Source organism: Symphalangus syndactylus, chromosome 6 (genome assembly GCF_028878055.3).
Source record: "Symphalangus syndactylus isolate Jambi chromosome 6, NHGRI_mSymSyn1-v2.1_pri, whole genome shotgun sequence".
Classification (NCBI taxonomy): Eukaryota; Metazoa; Chordata; class Mammalia; order Primates; family Hylobatidae; genus Symphalangus; species Symphalangus syndactylus.
Window position 1 is genome coordinate 108,656,913 of NC_072428.2, and position 27,255 is coordinate 108,684,167.

The following is a 27,255-nucleotide window of genomic DNA, read 5'->3' on the forward strand; positions in this document are numbered from 1 at the left end:
AGTACAATAGTGTAAATATATATAATTGTGTTTGTTTATTCATTACTCCTCTGAGTGAACATTAGTATTCTACAGAGCTCTAGAGCAATATTGAGTAGTGGTCATGGAGATATTTCAGGTCTATTTTCTTCTTTAAAGACTATGCCTTTGTGCACAGCTCCTTTCCTGACGGACAAGGTGATGTTGGAAGAGCAGCAGACATGGAAATCATGTTGCAGTAACACAGAAAATGAAGGAGTTCTTTGGGGAGAGACTGAAAGAAAACGTTGGGCTTAATTACAGTTGAGTTAGATATAACAAGGGAGAGGAAGGGTTAGAATAAATATTTCGTATTGATTCATGGGTCATTATGAACATCTCAATAGCTTTCAATGATACAAAATTATAGTTTTACATAAAGAACATTGCACATAAGACATTAGTGTCCACAAAGCAATCCAGACAGAAATCAATATGTTTGAAGGTATGTTGAAAATGCAATACTTATACCCATGAAAACAAAACAAAACAAAACAAAAACAAAAAATATTCAGACTCTTGTATTTTCTATAAAGATTTCAAAACATGGGAGAAATAGATTGTTATTACTGCAAATAGCAAACCTTATATTACATTTCTGTGTAGGAAAGTTAAATGTTTAGAAAAATGCTCATAGAATGCATTATGTTAATAAGGGAACATCTTAAAACTAATTCCAAAAATTTGGGAATGCACAGGAAATTGAACACACGACAGTGCTGAGAAAAGAGCCCAGAATAGAAAGTAGTGTGACCTTAGGAAGTCATGTGAGCACTATTCTCCTTAGTTTGGTTCTCTGAAAAACAAAGAAGTTGATTAAAGTCGTCATTGGTATGTTTTTTTTTTTCATCTTCCACCCTTTACTCCATGCCAATCACTATCGCTTAAATCAGAGTCTTAAAATAGGCTGTCATACACTGCCATAGTTGCTTTAATGATTTAATTTTAATTTAATGATTTAATTTTTGCAGTTAAAAATTATATTGTATTATATCTGTCTGATGATACCTCCACATATTGCATTGTTTCTCTCTCTTCCTGTATGTCTTAAAAAATATTTTGTTAAACATAAGAAAAGTTAAACCTAAAAAGAAATATCCTCTCCATAAGTAATATTTTGTTTCCTGTTCTAAAAACAAAGTAAAATACAATTTTAATGAAACATTTCCAGCACCAACAATTAGAGAAAATATCTGTGTATCCAACATTGATAATAACAAACCTTAAGTTATTTCCTTCAGATCAAAATGTTTAAAGATGAATTCCAGTTTAAAGCCCTTAAGCTACGAACCTACTATTTCCCACCCTGTGAGGCATCTTTCATTAGAGAAAGCCATTATCCCAAACTTGGAGTGTATCCTTTGCCTCTATGCTTGTTACTCTCCTATGCTGGGTTTTAAAACAAATTTTATTATGGGCCTTTTGAATTATTTTGAAGCTTAATGTAACTGTCATTATGCTATATCATTCTTCAACTTGATGCTTTTAAGTCACATTTTTGCAATGAATCTATGGTAAAACATACAACTCCTAAAATGGCCATATAGTTCATTACAATTTCTTATGTAAATATAATATGTTATACTTCCTTGTGTAAATACAGTACATTATATTTCCTTGTCCAAATATAGCGCATTTTTCCCATTTGTTACCTATTGTTTCCATTTCATGTAGCGTTGATGACATTCATGAACAATTGTTTTCACAAATTATGAACCAATGTAAAACCATGTATATTTACAGAATTCGCTACACTAATAACATAATAATCAAAGGACCATGTCCTTCCTCAGTTCTTCTAGATATCGATAAATTGCTTTCCAAAACAGCTGGACTGATGAACACTTCCCACATTTGTGTATGAAACTGTTTCTCTACAATATACTAACCATTTAGTATTGATTTTTCACTGATTTCATTAAGTGTCACTAAATGTCAATAGATGTGCAATAGTATGATTTGTTCTTAATTTGTATTTACCTGATTACTAGAGAGTTTGAGCTTCATCCTTAAATATTTCATGAGGTCCACCAAACAATTCTTAAAGATGAAATACTATCAATATTTCCATTCAAGTTAGCAATAAAAAGAAATGCAAATGCTCCTTTACTTATGAGTGGATTATATTCTGATAAACTCATTGTAAGCTGAAAATATTGTGAACTGAAAATGCATTTAATACATCTAACTCGCCAAACATCATAACCTAGCTCATCTTAAACATCTTCAGAATACTTACATTAGTCTACAGTTAGGCAAAAATCATCCAATACAAACCCTATTATATGAGAGATTGTTGAATATTTCATGTAATTTATTGAATAGGGTACTAAAAATAAAAAACAGAATGGATTTATGGGTACTTGAAGTAACAGTAACAAAGTAACAGATTTAATATTGCTTAGTAATAGATAAAATTGCGGCTATGTGATTTTATACCTAGAAAATTCAACAAATATGAGTATTGTTGCTTATAAGATGTAAAAACACATTTTAAAGATATAGTGACTAAAACGTATTTTTAGTGAAAGCATAACTAGATAATTATAGACCTATGATGATAGCAGACTTTAGTGTGTATAAATTTGACATTTAAAATCATTGAAATATGAATCACTATTCACGAAATAATAATGAACCAATTTGCTCATCCAACTGAAAAACAAAAATAAAACTATAATTTTCTTTCACTACAAAAAACTGCATTCATTAAGTTTCAAAGTAAAAATTTACACAAATACAGACAATAAAATACTGAATTAAAGCACAGTTATGATTTATATTATTTTTTTAAACAATAAAAAGTAAAATTCAGAGAGCTTGAAACAAATGTTTTCAGGTCATCTCTAAATATTTTAACAATGTACAGGAAAAAACTAAGAGAAACATTTGAAACATATCATTATAAAATAATTAATGTACATAATTAAAAGAACTACCACAAGCAAGACAATAGACTATTAAGTAGAGGAATCGCACAAGCAATTCACAGAAGAAGTAACTCAAATGGCCCATGAGCATATGAACAATGCCAAACCTTTAGTAATCAGTAAAATGAAATTAAAATAACCAAAATATCGAATGGCTTGCCCACCATGTTATCACTCTTCATTTGTTAATACTACATTTAACAGTATGTGGGGAAAATTATACTTTCATAAAGTTCTATTAATATGTTGTGGAGGACAATTTGAGAGCCCTCAGAACTTAAATGTAAATATTCAAAATTCAACAGTTTGATTTCCTATGGAAACATATTTACGTTTAGACAAAGAGATATATAGAAATGTTTAATTGCATCTTTTACTGTAATAATAAACGATTGGATATTAATGTAATTTTATTAATAGAAAAATGGTTAAGTGATTTATGGCACATCCAATTCAAGCAGATGTTAAATGTGATATAGCTGTTAAACATATTAATCTTTATTGTAGTGATCTAAAAGTATGTTGAAAACACTCGTACTGAATAAAACAAATATAATGAGTAACAATGGCTTTTTCTGAGAAAAGGACTGGAATTATGAATAAGGCTCGGTGAGAGAGATTTTGAACTTTCTACTCTGTACACTCAATTTTTAGAATAACCTTTAATCTACCTTTGTATTACAATATATGTACATTAAAATAGTCAGTTTCAAAAGATATATCTGAAACTATTCATGAACAACTTAAAGTTAATATTACCTTGCAACTCTCATCTTGTGTATACTATCTGATAATATTATTCATGCAACCTGTAAGAATCAAAAATTCAACCCTGATAACTTTTGACTCATTAATTTTAACTTTTTATTTTGAGATATTGTAGATACATAAGCACTTATAAGAAATAATACAGATAGAACTCATGTCCTTCACCCCCAATGGTAATATTTGCTTAGCAATGGACTCATTAAATTTTATATCAAAAAAATACTTAGTGCATTTCTTTACAGGATAAATATGTTTTCAATTACTTTCCCAAGTTATAAAATGACTTTGGATTAAAAATAGAGGTACATAGATTTGTATCTTAGCTTTTGGTAAGGATTTTTGTATGTATTCAAATATTGCAGGAAGATATTATATGAAACCAATTTTCTTTAATTCAATAGTTACCAAAATTTCAATTGTGCACCACTATTAATAAAAAAGATATAAAATGCATGTATGTGCTAGAGTACTAACAATAGTTAAATTACAGACATAAAATAGAAAAATGAGATGAAAAATAAATTAACATATTTAGCAAATATTGTTTATTGTACCTAAATATGATATGAATTTTATTAAAAGTATTATTTTATGCTTTTTAATATGCTTAGTTATATTTGAAAATCTTGTTTTATTCTTTTGAAATAAAGCAGTTCAAACATGCATACCTGTTAGAATTGGAAAAGGAAAAAGTGTCTCCACAAAACAAAAGCACCTTATTTCTGTGTTTTCCAATGTGTGTACATGTGAGTACTTAATTATCATCACAAAAAGATGGAGGCTGAAGACAAAAAAAAAGGAGAGTAAATTGATAGAATGAAGTCCCAGAGGATGTAGAAGAAAGAAGGGTTCTGATGCATGATTCTTGGCTAGGAGGAGCAGTGCCTCACCTGAAAGAGAAGAAAGGAGATTTTGAAAGACAGGTAGGTGTAGATGTTGTGACTACTTCACTTTAGACAAAGTTTCTCATCTTATATGAGAAAAAAACAAATGCTGGCTTTCATCAGATTTAAGCAGAAAAAGGGGAATCCACCGAATCTATAGTTTATCCATTTTTTAATTTATAAAGTTTTAATAGGCCAGATGTTTATGGTTTATTGTATTATAATTGTTTATTGGTTCCAGCTCTTGTAAGCACAGTTACTTGACAAGACCAAGATCTTCATAATCTATATTCTTACAAACTGTGTCCTAACAACACTGGTGTCTAAACAGAACTGGAAGTTTAACATTACAAGATGAAGATTTCACATATTCTTTTTTTTTTTTTGTCTGCATATACACTCCTGTTTACTTCATTCGTCACAAGTTAGATTCTTTGAAGGCATGTGTTGAAAGATGTTTATTATGAACCAAAACCTGTGAAGGGAAGAGGAGGAAGCAGGATTGTGCAGAGAAAGAAGTTCAAGAACTGTGCAGGCTCAGCAAACCTCAATCAACTTAGTGGGAAGCTCAAAAGTGAGATTTCTCATCCCAGAGTCCTGGTTTGGTTGGGATGGCCAGGCCTTTATATCCCTGCTTCATTTAGTCACTCCATGTAAGCTGCCCTGGGAAGGACGTGACTTCTGCCAATGCCATAGCTGAGGCAGCCCTTAAGGAAGTAGCTACAGAGCTCTGTGATTCTATCTTTAGAGCATAGACAGAGCATATCCACCAATTGGTGACCTATGAAGTGTTATATATATATTGAATATGCCTAGTCAGGCTACATCAATTACATTCCCTAGCTAAATATTAGAACTTTATTTTGCTATCATTTGCACATCGTGTCCTCCTCTCCACCCCGTCTCCTACCTTTCAGTGCCAAAACCAAAATATGCTAAATTATTCCCTAAATCACATCAGGAAATTTGACTCTCAAAATTCAAGAAAAGGACATACAGCCTGCCCTTTATATCTGAGAGTGCCACATCCATGGATTCTGCCAATTGCTGATCAAAAATATTTTGGAAAAAAATTGTTACAAAATTCCAAAAAACAGAACTTGAATTTGCTGTGTGCTGAGTATGACATTGAATTCATGTGATGAAGCAATGTTGGGCATTGCATTAGCAGTTATAAGTAACCTAGTGATGATCTGAAGTATTCAGGAGGATGTGTGTAGGTCATATGCAAGTTCGACACCATTTTATAAAAGGGACTTGAGCATCCAGAAATGTTGGTATCTGTAGTGGTTCTGGAACGAATCTCTCATAGATACTGAGAGACAACTGTATTCTCATAACACAGAGGTAACTTTGGACTCAGCGATTAAGTAGTCAGAGTCAGACATATTAACAAACCTGGACAGAAAACATAAAACCAGGACATCATATGGACCTATAGAATCCTACACTCTTAGCATCAACAGGTCAGATGTGTGTTAAAACAAACAAACAAAAGTTCCTCAGTTTGATTGGAATGACTAAGAAATACCTATTCCATAATAAGCTGTATATAAGTTATGAAGAAGTAAGTTCTGAAAGTGTAATTAAGCATGGAGATTTGGGACAGCTGATAAAACAGAACAACCTGATGGCGGTTAGTACAGTTGCCTTGACCTCTTTCCTGGTGGCACTTTTGGAAGGAGATGATTTTTGCCTCCCATATGCCATAAAAGAGAGCATATAGCATAAAAATATAATACAGAAGTGAGAGTAATATGTACAAAGGAATCCAATCTGTGCCAGACATGAAGTAACTTGACCAGGAAAATGTCAGAAACAAGACTGGGATGTAAAAGGTGAGTAAACCTCTCAGGATAAGGATTTGTATCTATGCTCACCTTAGTTCTCTCTTGCACATATCAGGGCATCAATAAATATTTATGAGAAGGAGTTACAAGGAAAGTAGGACAGGTAACTAAGTTCATGAAGAAGTGGAGATAGCACTGATTGCAGGTACGCGGCAGCGCCCACCTGCTGTACCGATGCTCGATGGTGGATTGGACAGCAAACGTGGGAGGCAAAAGTCATCTCCTTCCAAAAGTGCCTCCAGGAAAGAGGCCAAGGCAACTTTGCCAGGACTACCCCTAACCTCCATCAGCAGGCCCACCAGCATATTGAGTTTCCTAGTTTAACAAGAAAGCATCTGCAAATGTGTAGAGAGATGATTTACATTTTATAGTTTAAAATAAACATTGAATATTTCCAATAAAAAATGAATGCATATAATGTCTGTTATGCAACCTTGGCCATTTGTGTTTACTACACGTTTCCTTAAGCATGCCAGAACAGAAATATTTTCTGTAAACACTTAATTACAGAATATTTTTTCGGTAAATTAAATGTAATTAATCTTGCATTTTTTAAGATTCAAATGTTTTATTTAGCTCTGATTATTTAGGCAGAATAAACTTGATAGTAACAATTTAATACATTAATTTTCTATTTCAGATTACAAATTCCTTGCTTACTCATAGCAAAAAATTTGAAACATAATTATGTAATAATTGCCTTAAATTTGTACTTTATTTTTCCTGTGTCATCAGAGACTTGATGTTATTATGGCATTCTGTAACTAAAGTTAAATATTTTACTTTAACAGAAAACTCATGTTAATCCTCTTTTCCTAAAACATCTTCCCATAAACACAAATTTTCTTCCCTTCCCCTTGTTTTGTCCTTTCCTCCTCTCAGATTCTGTTTTTCTCTCTCTCATACAAACACACACAGCTCACAGACACACAAAGTCATTTTGTTACTATATAGTAGACGGAGTACTCATTTTAATTCCAAGGCATAGCCTATTGTATTAGTCAGGGTTTTCTAAAGGTGCAGAAGTAATAGGATAGATGTGTATATGAAGGGGAGTTTACTAAGGAGTGCTGACTCACACAATCACAAGGTGAAGTCCCACAATAGGCCATCTGCAAGCTGAGGAGCAAGAAAGCCAGTCCAAGTGCAAAATACTCAAAAGTAGGGAAGCCAACAGTGCAGCCTTCAGTTTGTGGCTGAAGGCCTGAAAGCTCCTGGCAAACCACTGGTGTAAGTCCAAGAATCCAAAAGCTGAAGAACCTGGAGTCTGATGTTTGAGGGCAGGAAGCATCCAGCATGGGAGACAGGTAAAAGCCTGAAAACTCAGAAACTCGAGTCCTTCCACATTCTTCTGCCTGCTTTATTCTAGCCACACTGGCAGCTGATTAGATGGTGCCCACCCAGATTGAAGGTGGGTCTGCCTCTCCTAGTCCACTGACTCAAATGTTAATCTCCTTTGGCAACACCCTCATAGACACACCCAGGGACAATATTTTGCATCCCTCAATCCCATCAAGTTGACACTCAATATTAACCATCACACCTATTAATAACACTGAGTGCATGTATCAGGCAGCACCATGTTAACTAAAGGCTTTGCTTTAATCCCATAAAGTCCTCACAGTAATTCCAGGAGCAAACATTATTGTTCTTTTTCCACAGATGAAGAAAATGAAGCCCAGAGTGTTCCAATGATGGGCCTCGATTCACTCAGCTTCAAGTCGACCAGACTCCAATGCGCAGGCTCAATCAGGTGCATGTACTGTTTTCTTGTCTATGAAATACTGAATATTTTTAGAGGAAGGGAGGAAATAGAGACAATACTTCTGCCTTGTGGCCTGGTGGTGTACACACATGCCTCTCCATTGTAGAGCCTGCTCAATTCTACCTAATACCCAACAGTGCATTAGAAATGACCAGGGATGAACTCAACAAACATCAAAGTGTTCGGGTAGTGACACCTAGTCAATACAACATGACATTTTGGGGAGAATTCATTGTAAGATGAGTTGGGATAAGGTAAAAACATAAAATTAAGGTAAAAACATAAATGTTAACAAATAAAATTATAAAAGAAGACAGGGAACATTTTCTTTAAAAAAGAAAATGCTAAAAATGTTGATTTCTGTCTTACCTTTGCTAAAAAGTCTATAAATTGTATATCTTGAATATAAGAATGAAGGATTCTGAACTAAGGCAAGATTATTAACATGATTTCTCATACAAGAAAATAAAGCATTTTCTTAAATCAAGAAGAATACTATATTTTTAAAATATAAATAACACCTGCCAAAGGATATTGATATTCTGCACTTTTTTTTAACAGTCTAAATTTACTTAGTTGAATCCCTTTAGCCTTATCTATAAAATGGGAATAATAGTTACAGTCTTACTAAGGGTAGGGGCAAATTAAATGAGATAATATATGAAAGAACACAGCACTACACAAGTCACTGGTACCATTTATTGGTATATACTATAAATGATATATAGTATTTGTAGAATTTATTATAAATTATAGAATTAAGTTTTGGGCTTAGTTCCAATTACACATAGATGTAACCCTAAATTACATTCCAGATTTCTGCCAACATAAATGTACAAAACTTTTGCAATTATTTTGATATATAATCTATTTCTACCCCAGTCAGACTTGGTATTTGTCTTTCTGGATCATGCTGAGATATGATTCTCATTGCGGACAGAATAACAACAAGAAGACCTTGAGAATAAGCATCCATTTGTGAGCCCCAAGGTGAGGTTATAGTATAGGATCTTCTCGTAGGGGAAGACTGGTCTCAGAAACAAAAGAGGAGACTACTTCCACTGGCAAGGGAGGTTCAGGGTGACCAGGGGTTGAAGATTGTCAGCTTAATTTGTATCCAATCCAGTGAAATCTTTTCAATTATGAAGATCCCATTCTTTCCCAAGCAATATCCTAACGTTTAAATGAGAGAATTGATGAGGCTGCAAATTCAACTTCTGTTCTACTTTTGCAACCCACTCAATTAAAATTTATGTCTGATTTTAATTAAGACCAGGCCTGTAGCTATAAAGAATAAGGGTTTATTTTAGGACTGTTATAGAATTTCTACAGTTATCTGACTCTAATTTGAGCTGTGACAGGGCTGAGCTTGTTGTTTTGTTTCTGTAAATAACCCAGTGCACTCCTTGGACTCATCCTGACTACAGTTAACAGTTGAGAGAAGCAGTCACTTGGTGCCCCAAGGTACTTGCTTCATCAACATAAAACAGAGGCAGTAATGTGATTAATCATGATGGCACTACATGTTGTGGGTTAGCTGCATCCATTTGCCACTTGTAAGGAGCTCCGTACTGTGTTCTCTACTAGAGACATAACCAAGCCAATTTCAAACCTCCATCTTTGAAGGGTTCTATTTTTGAGTCCTCGCTCTTGGTACCAATGTCTTTTTCAGCCAGGGAGGTCCAGTAGGGAGATATACACCACATCCATTATTTTAACAGAAAGAATTTAACATAAAGAATTGTTAACTACAGGCTGAAAAAAAAAAAAAAAAGGCTAAAGCAACCACCAAAGTAACATGTAGGTAATAACAGAAAGAAGTATTCAACAACCTTAGGGCTTAGTGACAAAAGGAAGAGTTTGAAATTATTAAAACTTAGAAGCATGAATGAGTCTCTCCATCTATGAAATTCACATATCTGAGGAAGAGATACTGGCTGGGTTTAGCTGGGATCTGTGAGGGAATGTCATGAGCCTTATTTTAGGCGTATTAGAAAAACTGCAAACCAGTATCAAATGTTGCCACTGGAACTATTTCCAGGGCAAAGAAGCTTTCCTGAAGCAACAACAAGAACAGGAAGCAAAAAGGATTTGAAATGAAATAGCAAGGGTTATGTATCTTTTTGATTCTTCCAGCCTTTTGGTCTCTTTTTAAATATTCCTTGTTGTCAGAATCTAATAGGGAGCTAGTTGGCAAAGCAAGAGTATGGTTTGCCAAGTCCTAGCCCTAGTATCGCAGAACAGATGATGAGTTTGGATCTAGGAAAATAACTGGTAAAGGGAATTTGAATTTCAGTGTAAAAAATGAGATACATATTTTATATACAAGAAAGAATGAATATATCTTTCACTTATATTAAATTAGTTGTATGGTTCACAAAGTTTTAGAACATTATTAATTTGAGTTCTGAAAGAGAAATTACTATTTGTAAAACAGGTAATTTATTTCACAATGTAGGAAATTGTATATGGAAAGCTTCATATACATATATGACCATGGCAATGGGTTACAATATGAACTCCCTTTCTGAGACAATATGAGAAGAGGGTATAATACTTTAAGAAGAGTATTCTCACACAGAGTAAAGGTTAAACAAGAATGCATAAGAAGCCTCCTTATGTCTTATCTCTACTTCACACATTCATTCTACATGGTATTTTTCTTTTTCTTTTTTTTTCTTTTCTTTTTTTTTTTTTGAGACAGTCTTTCTCTGTTGCCCAGGCTGGAGTGCAGTGGCGCAATCTCGGTTCACTGCAAGCTCCGCCTCCCGGATTCATGCCATTCTCCTGCCTCAGCCTCCCAAGTAGCTAGGACTATGCCCGGCTAATTTTTTTTTGTATTTTTAGTAGAGATGGAGTGTTAGCCAGGATGGTCTCGATCTCCTGACCTCGTAATCCACCCACCTCGGCCTCCCAAAGTGCTGGGATTATAGGCGTGAGCCACCGCGCCAGGCTGGTATTTTTATTTTTCAAATCTTCCTAAAACATTTTAATTTTCCTCTGTTTTGGGGAGAGTCATATATTTTCTTTTTCTTCTTGTATCAAGTAAAATCTTCTCTAGTTTACTTACAAGGAAATGAATGATTTAACCCTTCCATATCTGCCTTCAGACACTTCCACTCTTAGCTCTGCTTTGCTTCTAATAGAATAAAAACTACGGTAGAGTCATTATTCTCACTGCCCTTGTTTTCATTTCCTTTTGTTTCTTTTAGATTCCTGATGCATGGAATAACACCTTCTATTACTAGTCTTATGCAGATATTATGTACTTTTGAAGGCCCAGCCCAAATTTTTTTTTGGCTGACCTGATTATCCATTATGTATTTGATAGTCACACATAGCAGAGTGTAATATTGGGATAATAAATTGTTTTTGTTTTCAGTATGTTACCTTTGCCCCAATTCAAACTTTTTCTAGTTGCTTAGTATTTGCTGGCCCCAGATAAAATATTAGATGACACTATCTCTCCAGGCTCTCGCTAAAAGCCTGAACTCATTGTGGGTTATCAAAGGGTGGGCTGGATGAGCTGGATGAGCCGATTGATAGGACTCCGAGGAGAGAGCAAGACTCAGAGGGGGAGGGTAAATGAGAGCACTACAGAAGCTAAACCAATAGGACAAGAGTGCCTCATACTTTCATGTGTCCTGTGCTTGGGGGGATGGCCCTGAAGCAGCAAAGCCATTTGCTGAGAGATTACTTCACACAGCCCTGGTGATAGAACCTGGGCTTTTTGGATAAAGCAACTGAGTCAAGCCAAGCTTTCCTTGTAACAAGTGACAGGGAAAGAAGAACAAGGTATAACAAATATGCTTATGATGTATTCTTCTTTTTAGTATTAGGAACTGGATTGAATAAGTTAACTGATACTTCAGACATCTTCCACTCCTTAAATTGAGACACTGGAATACTACTATTTATATTCCATTTTTGTTTCTTTAAATTTTTTTTTATTTATTTACAGATATCATACAATGAGGGAAATGTTTATAGGTTATGTTTGGCTATAGTTTCGGGTGCATGATGCAGTAATAATCTCCTTAGGTCCTAATTTCTGATGCTTCTTGAATATTTTGTTAAACTTTGTGGGAGGATATGGGAGGATAGATAATTTGCTATGTATTTAGTGTGAACATAATAATTGTAATTGGAGAAAATTCATTTTATTGCTATCATTTTGATTTGATTTTGGAAAATAGCATTTTGCTTTTCATTTGGCAAATAAAATCTTTTATGAATTTTTAATGAGATACATATGGAAGTAGTTCATCAAAGGTTTATTTCTCTATGGCCATATTTGATGTAAAATACAAACGCCAAAATGTCATTTACAGAGATTTTGTTCAAGAACAGGAATAAACTGACAGACTTTCAGCCATACAAATGAAGTGCATTTTTATTGGCTGCATTTCAGATAATGACAAGGTTATAACACTGTTGACAGATATTTTTCACCCATCTGTTAAAACTGCTTCATGCTGCTGAGTGTAAAGTCTTTTAACGTCAACAATACCAAAAATTAAAACATTTCACCTTGTGCTTCATTTTTGCCATTATTCTTATATGAACATAATTTTTACATGTAAAATCATTACTCCTTTACTGTTTGATAGGCTTTACCCCAAAATTGAGTAATTATCAACTATAATCATTATAATTCATATAGAAATATTTCATCATTTAGATCCACTTACAGGAAGGTTTTTCTTTCCCATGATAAAGTTTACATAGTAAAATCAAGATGCTAATGGTTTTGTTTTAAAAACAAAATAAAATCATGGTTATAAGGAAAATAAAACATAAACTAAAAATGTTAGGTATTAAGAGATAACACTTCCCATAAATATAGTAAAAGAACAAGGCATGCAAGAGGAAACAAACAATTTAAAACTTCAAAAATTGATTATTATTTGTGTTTCATTTTACTATTTCCAGAGCTCACAATTTCTTTGTGTAGATTCAAGTTTCTGTCTGCATTCATATTTCTTCTGCCTGAAGATCTCCCTTTAACATTTCTTGTATTGTATACCTACTGGCAATGAATTTTCTCAGCTTTTGTCAGAAAAAGTGTTTGTGTTAATTTCATTTTGTAAAGCTATTTCTACTTGTTAGAGAATTCTGAGTTGACAGGGTTTTTCTTTTTTCATTCAGTACTTTAAACAAGTCAATTCATTGGCTTCTGAATGCATATTTCCTGAAGAAATATGCATTATATATGCAATATAGGTCTACTATAATTCTCTCTCCCATTTTTCTTCCTTCCCTCCTTCCTTCCTTCCTTCCTTCCTTCCTTCCTTCCTTCCTTCCTTCCTTCCTTCCTTCCTTCCTTTCTTTCTTTTTTTTCCTTTCTTTCTTTCTTTTCTTTCCCTTTCTTTCTTTCTTTCTTTTCTTTCCCTTTCTTTCTTTCTTTTCTTTCAGTCTTTCTCTGTCACCCAGGTTGGAGTGCAGTGGCATGGTCATGGCTCACTGCAGCCTTAACTTCCTAGGCTCAAGGGATTCTTCCACCTCAGGCTCCTGAGTAGCTGGGACCAAAGGCATACACCATCACACCGGCATAATTTATTTAAATTTTTTTCACTTTTGACAGGGACAGTGTCTCTACAGACAGTTTGCTCAAGCTGGTCTCAAACTCCGGGGCTTACGTGATCCTCCTGCCTCAACCTCTCCAAATGCTTGGATTACAAGTGTGAGCCACCATGCCCAGCTATATTTTTTATCTTTGTTTTTCTGTATGTAATGTGTCTGTCTTAGTTTGTTTTGTGCTGCTATAACAGAATGCCACAGACTGAATAATTTATAAAGAATGGAGATTTATTTTCTCATAGTTGTGGAGGCTGGGAAGTCCAGGATCAATGTGCCAGCAACTGGCATCTGGTGAGGCCCTTCTTGTTGCATCTTCACATGACAGAAGAAAGAAGGGCAAAACGAGATGAACTCGATGTCTTCATACGGCAGGAGAGCAGAAGACAACAAATCCACTCCTGTAAGCCCTTTTTATTAAAGGCTTTTATCTATTTATAGTGGTGGAAACTACATGATTTAAACACCTTCCATTAGGCCCCACCTTCCAACACTGTTGCACTGGGAATTAGGTTTTCAACACGTGAATTTTAGAGAGGACAAAAACATTCATACCATGAATTCATACCAATGTCCTTTTTCTCCTCTGGCTGCCTTTAAAATTTGGGTTTTTTTTTTGGGGGGGAAGGGGGGTAAGCAATTTAAAAATATGTCTGTTTGTGAATGTGTATGTATTTAACATTCCTCTTACTTAGGGTCTTTGGGCTTCTTGTACCCTTGATTTGATATATTTCACTATTTTGGACATTTTGAGCCATACATTTTTTCTTTTTCATGTATTTTTTGCTCTTTTATCTATATCTTATCCTTCATTTGCTCCAATTAAATCTATGTCAGAATATATGATATATATATATGATATGTATATGATATATATGTATATTCCATGGCCTTGGGCAGCCCCTCCCCTGTGGCTTTGCAGGGTACAGCCCACCTCCTGGCTGCTTTCACGGGCTGGACTTAAGTGTCTGTGGCTTTTCCAGGGACACAGTACAAGCTGTTGGTGGATTTAGCGTTCTTGGGTCTGGAGAATGGTGGCCTTCTTCTCACAGCTCCACTTGGCAGTTCCACAGTGGGGACTCTGTGTGGAGGCTCCTGCCCCACATTTCCTTTCCATACTGCCCTAGCAGAGGTTCTCCATGAGGGCTACACCCCTGCAGCACACCTCTGCCTGGACATCCAGGAGTTTCCATGCCTCCTCTGAAATCTAGGGGGAGGTTCCCAAACTTCAATTCTTGACATTTGTGCACTCTCAGGCCCAACACTCTGTGTAAGCTGCCAAGACTTGGGGTTTGCACTCTCTGAAGCAATGCCCTGAGCTCTATGTTGGCTCCTTTGGGCCAAGGCTGGGCACCAATGCAGGGCACCAAGTCTGAGACTACACAAAGCAGAAAGGCCCTATGGCTGGCCCATGAAACCATTTTTTTCTCATAGGCCTCCCAGCTAGTGAGGGGGGCTGCCATAAGGTCTCTGACATGCCCTGGAGATATTTTCCCCATTGTCTTGGCAATTAACATTTGGCTGCTCGTTACTTATGGACATTTCTGCAGCTGGCTTCAATTTCTCCTCAGAAAATTGTTTTTTCTTTTCTGTTGAATCATCAGGCTGCAAACTTTCCAAGATTTATTACTTCCCTTTTAAATATAAGTTCTAATTCCAAACCATATCTTTGTGAATACATAAAACTGATTTTTTTCTTTTTGAGACATAGTCTCGCACTGTCACCCAGGCTGGAGTGCAGTGGCGTGATCTCAGCTCATGGCAACCTCTGCCTCCTGGGTTCAAGTGATTCTCCTGCCTCAGCCTCCCAAGTAGCTGGGACTACAGGTGCATGCCAGCATGCCTAGCTAATTTTTGTATTTTTGGTAGACACGGGGGTTCACAATGTTGGCCAGGATGTTCTCAATCTCTTGACCTCATGATCCACCCACCTTGGCCTCCCAAAGTGCTGGGATTACAGGCATGAACCACAGGTGCCTGGCAAAACAGAGTGTTTCTAAGAGCACCCAAGTCACCTGTTGAATGCTTTGTTGCTTAGAAATTTCTTCCACCAGATATCCTAAATCATCTCTCTCAAATTCAAAGCTTCATTGATCTCTAGGGCAGGGTAAAAATGCTGCCAGTCTCTTTGGTAAAGCATAGCAAAAATCATCTTTGCTCCAGTTCCCAATAAGTTCCTCACCTCCATCTGAGATCACCTCAGCCTGGACTTTTTGGTCAAAACCATTCTACAGGTCTCTAGGAAGTTCCAAACTTTCCCACATCTTCCTGTCTTCTGAGCCCTCCAAGTCCCTAGGAAGTTCCAAACATTCCCACATCTTCCTGTCTTCCGAGCCCTCCAAGTCCCTAAGAAGTTCCAAACTTTCCTACATTTTCTTGTCTCCTTCTGTGTCCTCCAAACTGTTCCAACCTCAGTCTGTTACCCATTTTTGGGTATCTTCCACATTTTTGGGTATCTTAATAGCAGTGCCCCACTCTACTGGTGCCAATTTACTGTATTAGTCCATTTTTATACTGCTGTGAAGAAATACCCAAGACTGGGTAATTTATAAAGAAAAAGAGGTTTAATGGACTCACAGTTCCACATGGCTGAGAAGGCCTCAGAATCATGGCATAAGGCAAAATAGGAGCAAAGGCACATCTTACATGGTGGCAGGCAAGAGAGCATGTGCAGGGGAACTGCCCTTTATATAACCACCAGATCTCACGAGACGTGTTCACTATCACAAGAACAGCATAGGAAAACCTGCCCCCATGATTCACTTACCTCCCACAAAAACATATGGGGATTATGGGAGCTACAATTCAGGATGAGATTTGGGTGGGGACACAGCCAAACCATATCACAGAGTGTATGTATGTACTTATATAAATTTAGGTAGTATAGCCTATTACATGCCTAGTATCTAAGGTATAGCCTATTGCTCCTAGGCTACAAACCTGTACAGATGTTACTGTACTGAATACTATAGGCAGTTGTAACACGGTAATGGTATTTGTATATTTAAACTTATCTAAACATAGGAAAGATACGGTAAACACATGGTATTATAATCTTATGGAACCACTGTCATATATGTGATCTGCTGTTGACCAAAATTCTACTATGTTGTAATAGCTTTTAATACTGAAGATAGTTGCAGCCAGACACTGGAAAAGCGTTGAAATATCTGTGATCTGCAGAAAGTCAGAGTTTCTACAACATTCATGGAGATCTGAGCCTGTTTGAGAGGAACTCCTTGGAGAAGCAGAACATCATATAAAACGTCCATATAGATGGCTATAAAAAGTAGACCATGGGCATGTTGTAATAACATTTCAGTCAGCAACAGGTCATATATATGACAGTGGTCTCATAAGATTATACTACCATATGTTTACTGTACATTTCCTATGTTTAGACGTGTTTGAATACACAAATACCATTACTGTGTTACAACTGCCTATAGTATTCAACTACAGTGATATCTGTACAGGTTTGTAGACTAGGAGCAATAGGCTATACCATAGATCCTAGGTGGGTAGTAGGCTATACTATCTAGGTTTATATAAGTACACACACGCTGTGATAGTCACACAACAACAAAATTGTCTAATGATGCATCTCTATTGCCGAGAGATATGCTGAGCTCTGCCTCACATCCTAAGCACACTTTATATAATTAAACTTCCCTTTCAAGATTTGTATATAGTCTATCTATATCCACCTTTTAGGCTAAAATGTTATAATAAAATTACATTGTACTTTAAAAAATCCCTATGTTTTTCATAAATTCTTCAAGAGCTCCTTAAATTTTTTGCTGAATTTCCTTACGAAAGTGGATACCAACATATTAAGTAACAATTAAAAATTTTGGACATGAGGCAGACAGACAAAATTTCTCTTATTTTTCTCTTTTTTTTCTGTTCTATGCCTCAATTTATATCCCTTCAAGGAAGTTAGCTTCTCTTGTCAATGAAGTGTGCGTGTGTGTGTGTGTGTGTGTGTGTGTGTGTGTTTAATAAGTCAATGTGAGGGTGAATTAAGCTCCATATGGGTCCTCAGTCATCATGGAAAAAAGTTGTTCTAAGACTGGGCAAGTCTTAGAACTCAACACTCTTATACTTAAGTAGAAATGTATGAATAATATTTAGAATGATAATAAAAATAACTAATAAATATTGAAGATTTATTATATGTCAGGACCGTTACATAGATTATTTCTTTGGATACTCTGACAACCTCTTTGGGAGGTGCTATTAATTATCACATGATAGCTGTCTCTGCTGTTGGCTCCATTTTCTCCATGTCAAGTTTAGCATGACATTTTCCCTCAGTCACCCATAGCTAAGGTGCCCATTGTCTAGTTCTCATAGGCATCAACATCGACATTTCATATGATGTTCTGCTTCTCCAAGGAGTTCCTCTCAGACTCCGATCTCCATGAATGTTGTAGAAACTCTGACTTTCTATCAGTTCTCAGATATTTCTCTGCTTTTCAAGTGTATGGCTGAGACCATCTTCAGTACCATTATACAACACATTTGTATTTTCTATCTTGAAAAATCAGACATACAATTACCCAGGATCTTAACGGTGGGGTAGTATACTCCACTTACCAAGTTTATTTTTTCTCATAGAAACAGGCAATATGCTATCGATTACCCCCATGTATAAGAACTGTCTAGATTTCTGAAACACAAAGTCCTGATAATTCACCAGGATTGGCATGGAGACAGGTACAGGGAGAGCAGCTTTTTCATTTTTTGCTTGGAGAAAACAGCACTCCTTTATACTCTCAGAAATAAATTTATAACTAATATTTTGGGATGGAGTGGGGTGAGATGAAAATCAAGACACATTCAAGTGTACACTGAATTCAATGCCTCCATGAAAACAAAACACTGTCTTATTTTCCTTGTAGATGTTTCATAATAGATAGATTTTCGCAGTGGGCTTCAAGCAAAGAAGTGGCCACAGCTCATGTAACAGAGCTAGCTGGATGTCAAGTGTCCTTCACAGTCTAGTAACTTTATAATTTAGTTGTTTGTAAGTTAGAAAGTATCATTTCTAAAAATTAGAATATATTAGATTAATTCCAAAAATTGTCTCTTTGTAGAAATATATCATATGAAATCAGCCCTGTGCTGCTTATGAAGATTAATGCTTATCCTCAAACTGACAGCCAATATTCCTATCATTTTCCTCTAAGTCTATCTCTCAGGGCAAATCATAAGTAAATACATGTCAAACTTCTCTTTCACCCACAGATAACAACCATTCTGAAAATATCATTTTGAATGCTTATAATGATTTTATAAGTAAGCTTTTAAAATTTAGTAGGGAGAAACATAAATGGCAAATCTAGTGTGTATCAGTTGAAACAAAAGATCAGATTTTTATTTCATAGCATGCTTAACACATGTAGAACATGTGCATCAGACATTAAGTTGATATTTGAGACACTTTTACTTATACCTTTGTGATAAATTTGTTTAGGAGGAGACAACACACATTGTATATTACAATCAGAAAACATCTCATCTCAAGCGATTGATTTATAAAAAGATCTTGAGCTTTGTGGAGCATCAACAAACTATACAGTATCAATCAGCTAAGAATTCATCAACAAACTATACAATATCAATCAGCCTTAGAAATTGTTCAGTTCTTCAGGGTATAGGATAAAAATTCTTGCTTATATTTTTCCTGAAGACATTTTTAAAATATATTAACATGCATTTTATTGAGCTAATACTTGAGTAAATGACACTAAGATTTTAAAATTTGAGGTTCTATTTCTGTTAAGCTGTTGGTCAATAAAATCATAGATTGCATTTTAATGATTTATCACTCTTGACTTTGGAGTAATAAAAATTAATAAATTACATATAAAAGAAATGTACCTTAACATTCTATAGGAAAACCATTATAAGAAAGAAATCATTTCAATTCTACCTATGTAAGTTTTCTCTTCATACTTAATCTTTAGATAAATTTTTTGTAATTTTGATTAATATATATGCATAAAGGTATGATTGATGTTAAGCCAGAAATATCCAAAGTTTTCATATTCTTTTTATTTACTTAACATCTTTTTTCTATTCTACAAATTATTTTATATTTAGTTAAAAGTCTACATTCTTTGAAAATTAATTAACAGAAGAGTAATATATCATTGATATGGCAGTAATTCTTATCTGCTTAGAATCACTGTTTATCCTTCAGATAAAACAAAAATAAAAAGCAAAAAACACCAAAGTGACAAGAAAAATATTAATTTAGGCAAAAATCTATTTACATACAATAAGTGAGCATTACTTGTTTAAGCTTGTGAAAGAATAAGTACTGTTTAGTGATCAGATTTAAATTTGAGGATTCTCATGTGATCCTCACATATAAAGAACATATGCAATCTCCTCCATACAGACTTAAATAGATACATACAAATATGCATATATACATACACATTATATGCTCCATGGTCCCATCTTTGCTCTATGTCAAATTAGAAACATGAATATTTGTCTTCCAAAAACAATTGCAAATCTCCTGCAAGTTATCTTTATAGTCTCTCAAAAAAATGAGAGTCACAAATTTTGCTCAAAATGTACTTCAAAAAATTTTCCTCTCTGCTCTTTCTCATTCCAGTTTTTCCTCTTCTTTCAAATGACCAAGAATGGCCATAATCAAAAAATAAATAGATAAAATAATAATAGATGTTGGTGTGGATGCAGTGAACAGGGAACACTTCTACACTGCTATTGGGAATCTAAACTAGTATAACCACTATGAAAAACAGTGTGGAGATTCCTCAAAGAACTAAAAGTAGATCTACCATTGATCCAGCAATTACACTACTGGATATCTACCCAGAGGAAAAGAAGTCATTATACAAAAAAAAAAAAAAAAAAAAAAAATACTTGCACACACGTTTATAGCAGCACAATTAACATTTACGAAAATGTGGAACCAAACCAAATGCTCATCAATCAACAAGTGGATAAAGAAACTGTGGTACACACATACACACACACACAGACACACACACACACACACACACACAATGGAATACTACTCAGCCATAAAAAGGAATAAATTAATGGCATTTGCAATGACCTGAATGAGATTGGAGACTATTATTCTAAGTGATGTAACTCAGGAATGGAAAACCAAACATCTGATGTTCTCATAAGTGGGAACTAAGCTAGGGGATGCAAAGGTGTAAGAATAACACAGTGGAATTTGGGGACTCAGAAGGAAAGGGTGGAAAGGGGCTGAGGGATACAAGACTACAAACAGGGTGCAGTGTATACTGCTAAGGTGATGGGTGCACCAAAATCTCACAAATCACCACTAAAGAACTTACCTATCTAAACAAACACCATCTGTTCCCCAATAATCTATGGAAATAAGTTAAACAACAACAACAATAACAAAATCAAATGACCATGAGTCAAATGGGGACATAATAGGACTTATGTCATAATGTCATGAAGATTTTGAAAGACAATAAACATCAAGTGTTTGTAACAAAGCTTGACACATGGTAAACACCTAAAAATGTTAACAATTCATATTATTTTATGGATCAATTAAAATTTAATGCTGGCTATAACAGCATGGCCTATTTTTTATTTTGTGGTTAAAAACAATCTGTGATTTCACAGAAAGCACTGTGGTAAGAAAATTATTCTCTTACATAGAGATAACATTCTTTTGAAGCCCGTCCATTTTGCTATATTCTGTATGTGCTGGGACTGAATACATTAATTATTGTATATGTCTTGTTTGGTGAAGTCTCAGCTTAATTAATGTTGCATTACCAAGGTTTAAATACGTTCATCAAGTTTTCCCTTTGCTCTTAGAAGATGAGTAATAAAGTACTTTATACAGGTAGCTCTTAACAAAAGCAAAAGGGAAAGAAGAAAAATGTAAAAGTGAAGGGAGAAAAGCTGTGCTTGCACCTTGGTCTGAAGGCCTCGGGGGAAAACCATGATCTGGATTGACTCTGGGACAACACTGATTTCAGGTGGTGGCCAGTGTAGGCTCACCTCACGCTGTAGTAGCTATTTAGCTGCTTTACCATGAAATGTGCTCCAAAACCACGGCATTCAGAAAGACTGTTAGTATTACATTAGTTCGGGGCTGGATAGATTTGATTATGTTCTTTCATTATTCATAAAGTAAAAGCCTTGAGCCATGGGGTAGCAAGCAAACACCTTTATCAGCAACTGTTTATAAACATCCACTGTCCCCAAGTCTTCATCTTTTCAGGGATGTTGTGCAGTGAGCGTAAAGGAGTGAGGGAGCATTGAGTATTAAATATGGATGACCTTCTCTTCCTGTTTGGATGTTCACACGCTTTCTTCCCATGCAGTGGAAACACATTATTATCAAATATTTAAAAACTTATATTCAAGCAACATTTATTCAGTAGCTATGCTTTTACACATTTACCCTTTTAATTCTGATTCATTCAGTCCTCAGTACTAGCAGGAAGGCATTGTTAGTATCATTTAAGTGGTGTTGAAATTGAAGTTCAGGGAGGTGAAGCAACTTGCCCAAACAATCTGAGGACACTGGTCCACACTGCCCTTCAGCCTACAAAAGAGAATCAACACATAGAAGGTCATTACTTTATCATTAGATTCAATGGGCACAGAAAACATGAGCAGTCCGTTCAGTAGCATCTCTTGTGTAGACTTAAGGGCTTAACTTACGATTGCTAAATAATATCCTTTTGCATAATTTCAGTAGAATATATGCTTTAATTCCTAAAACTTCCTTATATATTTGACTTTTTATTTATTAGAATTACTTTAGGAAAGCTCAATATTTTAAAATGACAAATGGTACTAAAATATTTAAAGTCTTCTAGAACTTGTATTTGGAAATCACTTTTTCAAGTTCTTAAAATGCTGCTTTACATTATTTATTTTAAAATAAAAGCAATACAGGCTGGGCGCGGTGGCTCACGCTTGTAATCCTAGCACTTTGGGAGGCCGAGGCGGGCGGATCACGAGGTCAGGAGATCGAGACCACTGTGAAACCCCGTCTCTACTAAAAAATACAAAAAATTAGCCGGGCGTGGTGGCAGGCGCCTGTAGTCCCAGCTACTCGGAGAGGCTGAGGCAGGAGAATGGCGTGAACCCGGGAGGCGGAGCTTGCAGTGAGCCGTGATTGCGCCACTGCACTCCAGCCTGGGCGACAGAGCAAGACTCCGTCTCAAAAAATAAATAAATAAATAAATAAATAAATAAATAAATAAAAGCAATACAAAATAATTTTATAAGGTTAAAAAAACAAATAATTTGTGTGATGAACAATAAAAATTATCCTCTATTACCTCCTCCCAAATGACCCCAAATATTGCAAATGTTAGCATTTTGTTATGCATACTTAGCAGGGTAAGAGCCAACAGGTGGGATTTTGCTACGTATTTACTATTCTCAAGCATGCTTATTCCTCCCAATAATATTTCTAAAGAGTTGTCCATGACAGTCTGCTCCATTTATTTTATTGATTAATTGTATTTAAATTTTAATGGTAGATTACACTAAAAAAATCAAGCTGATATTTATTTTTGATATTTGCAGTTTTTTGTCAATACATTAAATGCAATGATGAAAAACAAATGAGAAGACTCTTCGGAAAGTCTGGGTGAATATGTATCAGGAGAAGTGCTGGGCGAAGTATATATGTTGTTAAAATTTACAGAGCTAATGTCAAATTGCCCTCTAGAAAAACATCAAAAATGTATACTACAATCAAAAAAACATAAAACCATTTGTTTCCAATAGACTCTGCCTTAGTCTGTTTTGCTGTTGGTAGAACAGGATACCACAGACTGAGTAATTTTATAAACAACAGAAACATTTGGGTCATGGTTCTGGAGGCTGGAAAGTCCAAGGCCTAGGGCCTCACCTAGTGAGGGTCTTCTTGTTGTATCATCCCATTGCTAAAGGCAGAAGGGCACAAGAGTATTCACAAGAGAGTAAGAGGGGTTTGAATTTGCTTTTATAACAAACCCATTCTTCAGATAGCTGATGCACTCCCCTGATAATGACATTAATCCACTCACAAGGACAGAATCATCATAATCTAGTCACCTCTTAAAGGTCTCACCTCTCAAAACTGTTGCACTGGGGATTAAATTTTCAACACAAGATCTTTGGGAGACCTATTCAAGCCATAGCACCCTCCAACAACAAAATGTTAATAAACACTACATACACACATATATATTTTTCAACTGGAGAACTGAAAGATATCTGACTTTTATTTTACATTGCTTCAATTATGCAGTGGGACATTCAGATCCTTGATGGTCATTTGCTGTTGTTACTGTTTTCTCAAGCTATCTTATGTTTTGTAAATTGTCTACTAATATTGTCTATTTCTTTTTTGTGTATGTTTTTGTTTAATTAATAAAATTATCTTATTTTCTGCCATAGGTGCTAATTTTTCCCCAGACTTATTCTTTTCTTGGTGTATTTTTTTCATTCAGAATAATTTTTATTACTGCTTTTAAGCTTTCAATTGAAAATAATTTTGGTTTCTAGAGTATTGGTCAAACTTAGAAAAGCTTTCCTCACTTAAAGATTTCTAAAGTGTAGTTAACACATACTGTGTTTTGATACTTTATGTGATTTTAATGTGCTTTCTGTCTTGAAATTGGTAGTAAGTGCTCCCACGTGAAGCATGTTCAGTGATGTTTGCTAACTATTGACAGCTAGGCCACTACGCTGATGCCACAGAGTCACCTGAAGCATCTGCTGGTGTCATCTCAATATGCCCAGCAGACATATTCTTCTTATCTTTTCCCCCTTCTGCCTTTCTCACGTCTTTTTGCCCTGACTGTTTTAATGAACATCTCCAAACAAAGGCAGTAAAAGACAGTATTTAGCCCCTCTAAATTCCCTATTGATTAAGAAATTGATGACACTCTTCTAAATGCCAATGGTTCTCAGGACTGCTGATTGCTATTTTTACTACTGATCATTACTTTTTTATATCCTACTTTTAAAAAAACTTCTTGGAGAATAATGTGACTAGATAATTTACTCTCAAAATTTACTTATCAGGATGAAAGGGACTAATAAAATAATTAAAAAGCATTAACTGATCGCCAGGATAAACTGAGTATATGATCAGCCTACTATGTGTAGTTTTAACCATGGTAATTTGATTATAATCCTGGAAGCAAGAAATGAGTTAATATCTTACATTCTAACCTACCATGGAAAGAAGGCTCAAAGTGAAAGTATTATTTCTCTTTATTTTTCCTTCTGTCCCAAACTACAGTTCACTTATCTTTTCATCTTCCTTTATCTCCACATATTGGAATTCATATACTTCTGTTCCAAATACTGAGCTTACTGATTCAGCTATGGTATTGATTTTTTGTTAAATAATACTTTGAAATTGGACTCAGCAACTCTATATTTGAAGTACTAAAGAGCCAATGGTGACCAGCTATTATACCATGAGGAAAGGCAGTATGTTGAGCTAAGCTTTGTACTAGAATTAATTCAATTTTGGGTTTGAAAGAGTCCAAGATTATCTTTAAGACTATTTTTTTACTTTAATGATTAAACAAACAAAACCTGAAACCAAGAGAAATATAAATGAGTTGCTAAAGATGACCTATTCAGTTGCTTGCAAATTTGTATGATATTAAAAACACATAAAATGCATATAGAATCCAGGGAACAGTAACCTTCCACACATCTAGTAAAAGGATTTTGCTGAGTAGCACTACTTAATTGATGCTTTCCTCCTGTTTTCTCTATTCTCTAGTTTTGGAGCTTCTGTAATTCAATTTTTGGTTCTCTAATTTCTATATGTTGCTTGTCTTTCTTTTTCTTCCTCTCTCTTCCTTTCCCCCCTACCATTTTCCCCAAATCTCTACCATCCAGTAGATTTCCTTGACTTTGCTTCCTATTTTTATTTATTTTACTTGTTTTTAAGTTTTTATTTCCAAGGACTTCTTTTTCATTGTTTGAATGACTATAAATAAAATGGTTTTTTTAATAAGTGTCATATTTTCTAAGAATATGAAAAGTTTTATTTCCAAGTTTTCTTCTTCCTCTTTTTTCTTCCATGGCATTCTATCTTTCATTTATGAGGCTTTCCTCAGATGTCTGGAAACTTTTGCTTGTGTAAGGGCAAATTCAAATTAAAACAAGAGACTTAATTCTCCCTGTTAAAAATAAGTAAAAAGGCACCCCCACTCCTTCTGCATGTATTTTAGAAAACTTGTAATTATAAGTTCTCTGTCTCTTTGAAATGTATGCAAATATTTTTAAAAGCTAAATAAGCCTCTTGCCACCTTTCTGCCTCTCTTCCAACTGTAATCATCAGAAAGGCATCCCTATTTCCATTGGAGCTGAATTTGGGCAGACGTCCTGCTCCAAGTGGCAACACTACTTCCTGTTGTGAAGACACGAGAAGCTTATTTTTCCTTTGAATAAATCATTTAGCTAGCACAGATGGTCACCACAATTACCAAGTGAATTTAGGATAAACTGTGTGTGACAAATGGTGCTGTCAAGTCCTCTTACTTCATGGCCAGTCATTGTTTATCCTGAGAATATGTATGCACTGGGTCATCTCTGATTGCCTATCTGAAAGGGTGACTATATAAAATCTATGAGCGGATTGCCACTGATGCACATCACATTCTGACTTTATTATTCAGTAATAAACTTCTTTTTTTCTCGCTCTCTTTTATCTTTGTGGAGAAGTTATCTGGGCTAGAAAAATATTTAGTTTTTAATTCTTTTTCCCCAACACTTCTGTGCTCCTGTGTAAGAGTGTTGGAACAGGTTACAAGCACAAGCTCTGAGTGCCTGGTGAGGCTGGGGCATTCTGAGCTTCCTTATTTATTTATATATTTCATGGTGAGCTGCCTGTTGAGAAACAGTTGATGCCTTTTAAAAATATATTTTCTTTAAAGCATATTGTGGAAAATTTAGAATATTTCAGATTTAGGATTTGAGAATATAACTATGGGCAACACTGAAAGCTAGAAGATTCTATTAAAGATACTGTAAGCAAAACTTTTAAAAGTCTGGAGGAAATGGATTTCCAACTGGAATTTTTTTGCCAGCCAAGTGAAAGTGAAAAAGGAAGATGCTTACAGAGATTATTAAATGTCAAAAATTTTCTTCCTACATGCTCTTTCTCCCTAAACTGCTGGAGTATATGTTTTACTCAAACAAGAGTACAAACCAGAGAATGAAAAAAGGGGAGGCAAACACATGAGAGAAAGGGAGAGAATCCAAATGGTAATGATGGAGAATAATTGCTGTGCTCCAGGGCAGCCAGTCTAGATCAGATGGTTTAAGGTATCACATCAGAAACCCTTCTTCTCTCCTGAATGAATGCACGGGCAGGGAGAACACTGATGATTTTGATGGGGTGTGCAGTGAAGGTTGTGTGTGGCTGAGAAATAATTTCTTCTTTCTTTCTTAGTCTC

General features: G+C 35.2%; 1 protein-coding gene and 1 long non-coding RNA gene across 2 annotated transcripts in view; one reads left to right on the forward strand and one right to left on the reverse strand.

Moving 5' to 3' along the window:
• Positions 1–4,478: 4,478 nt before the first annotated feature.
• LOC129484932 (uncharacterized) overlaps positions 4,479–27,255 on the reverse strand; it is a 30,276-nt gene continuing 7,499 nt past the window's right edge. The window contains exons 3-4 of the long non-coding RNA XR_008658568.2: positions 22,233–22,376; positions 4,479–4,606 (exon numbers count right to left, since the gene is read on the reverse strand). This is a non-coding gene — a long non-coding RNA (uncharacterized lncRNA). The remainder of the gene's footprint in view (positions 4,607–22,232; positions 22,377–27,255) is intronic.
• LOC129484933 (putative protein ATXN8OS) overlaps positions 4,523–27,255 on the forward strand; it is an 81,746-nt gene continuing 59,013 nt past the window's right edge. The window contains exons 1-5 of the mRNA XM_063642165.1: positions 4,523–4,639; positions 8,113–8,205; positions 13,800–13,898; positions 14,038–14,195; positions 16,911–17,018. Of these exons, the coding sequence (XP_063498235.1) occupies positions 8,186–8,205; positions 13,800–13,898; positions 14,038–14,195; positions 16,911–16,957 (324 nt within the window). The 5' untranslated portion in view covers positions 4,523–4,639; positions 8,113–8,185 and the 3' untranslated portion in view covers positions 16,958–17,018. Of the gene's footprint in view, positions 4,640–8,112; positions 8,206–13,799; positions 13,899–14,037; positions 14,196–16,910 lie in introns of the transcript that reaches the window.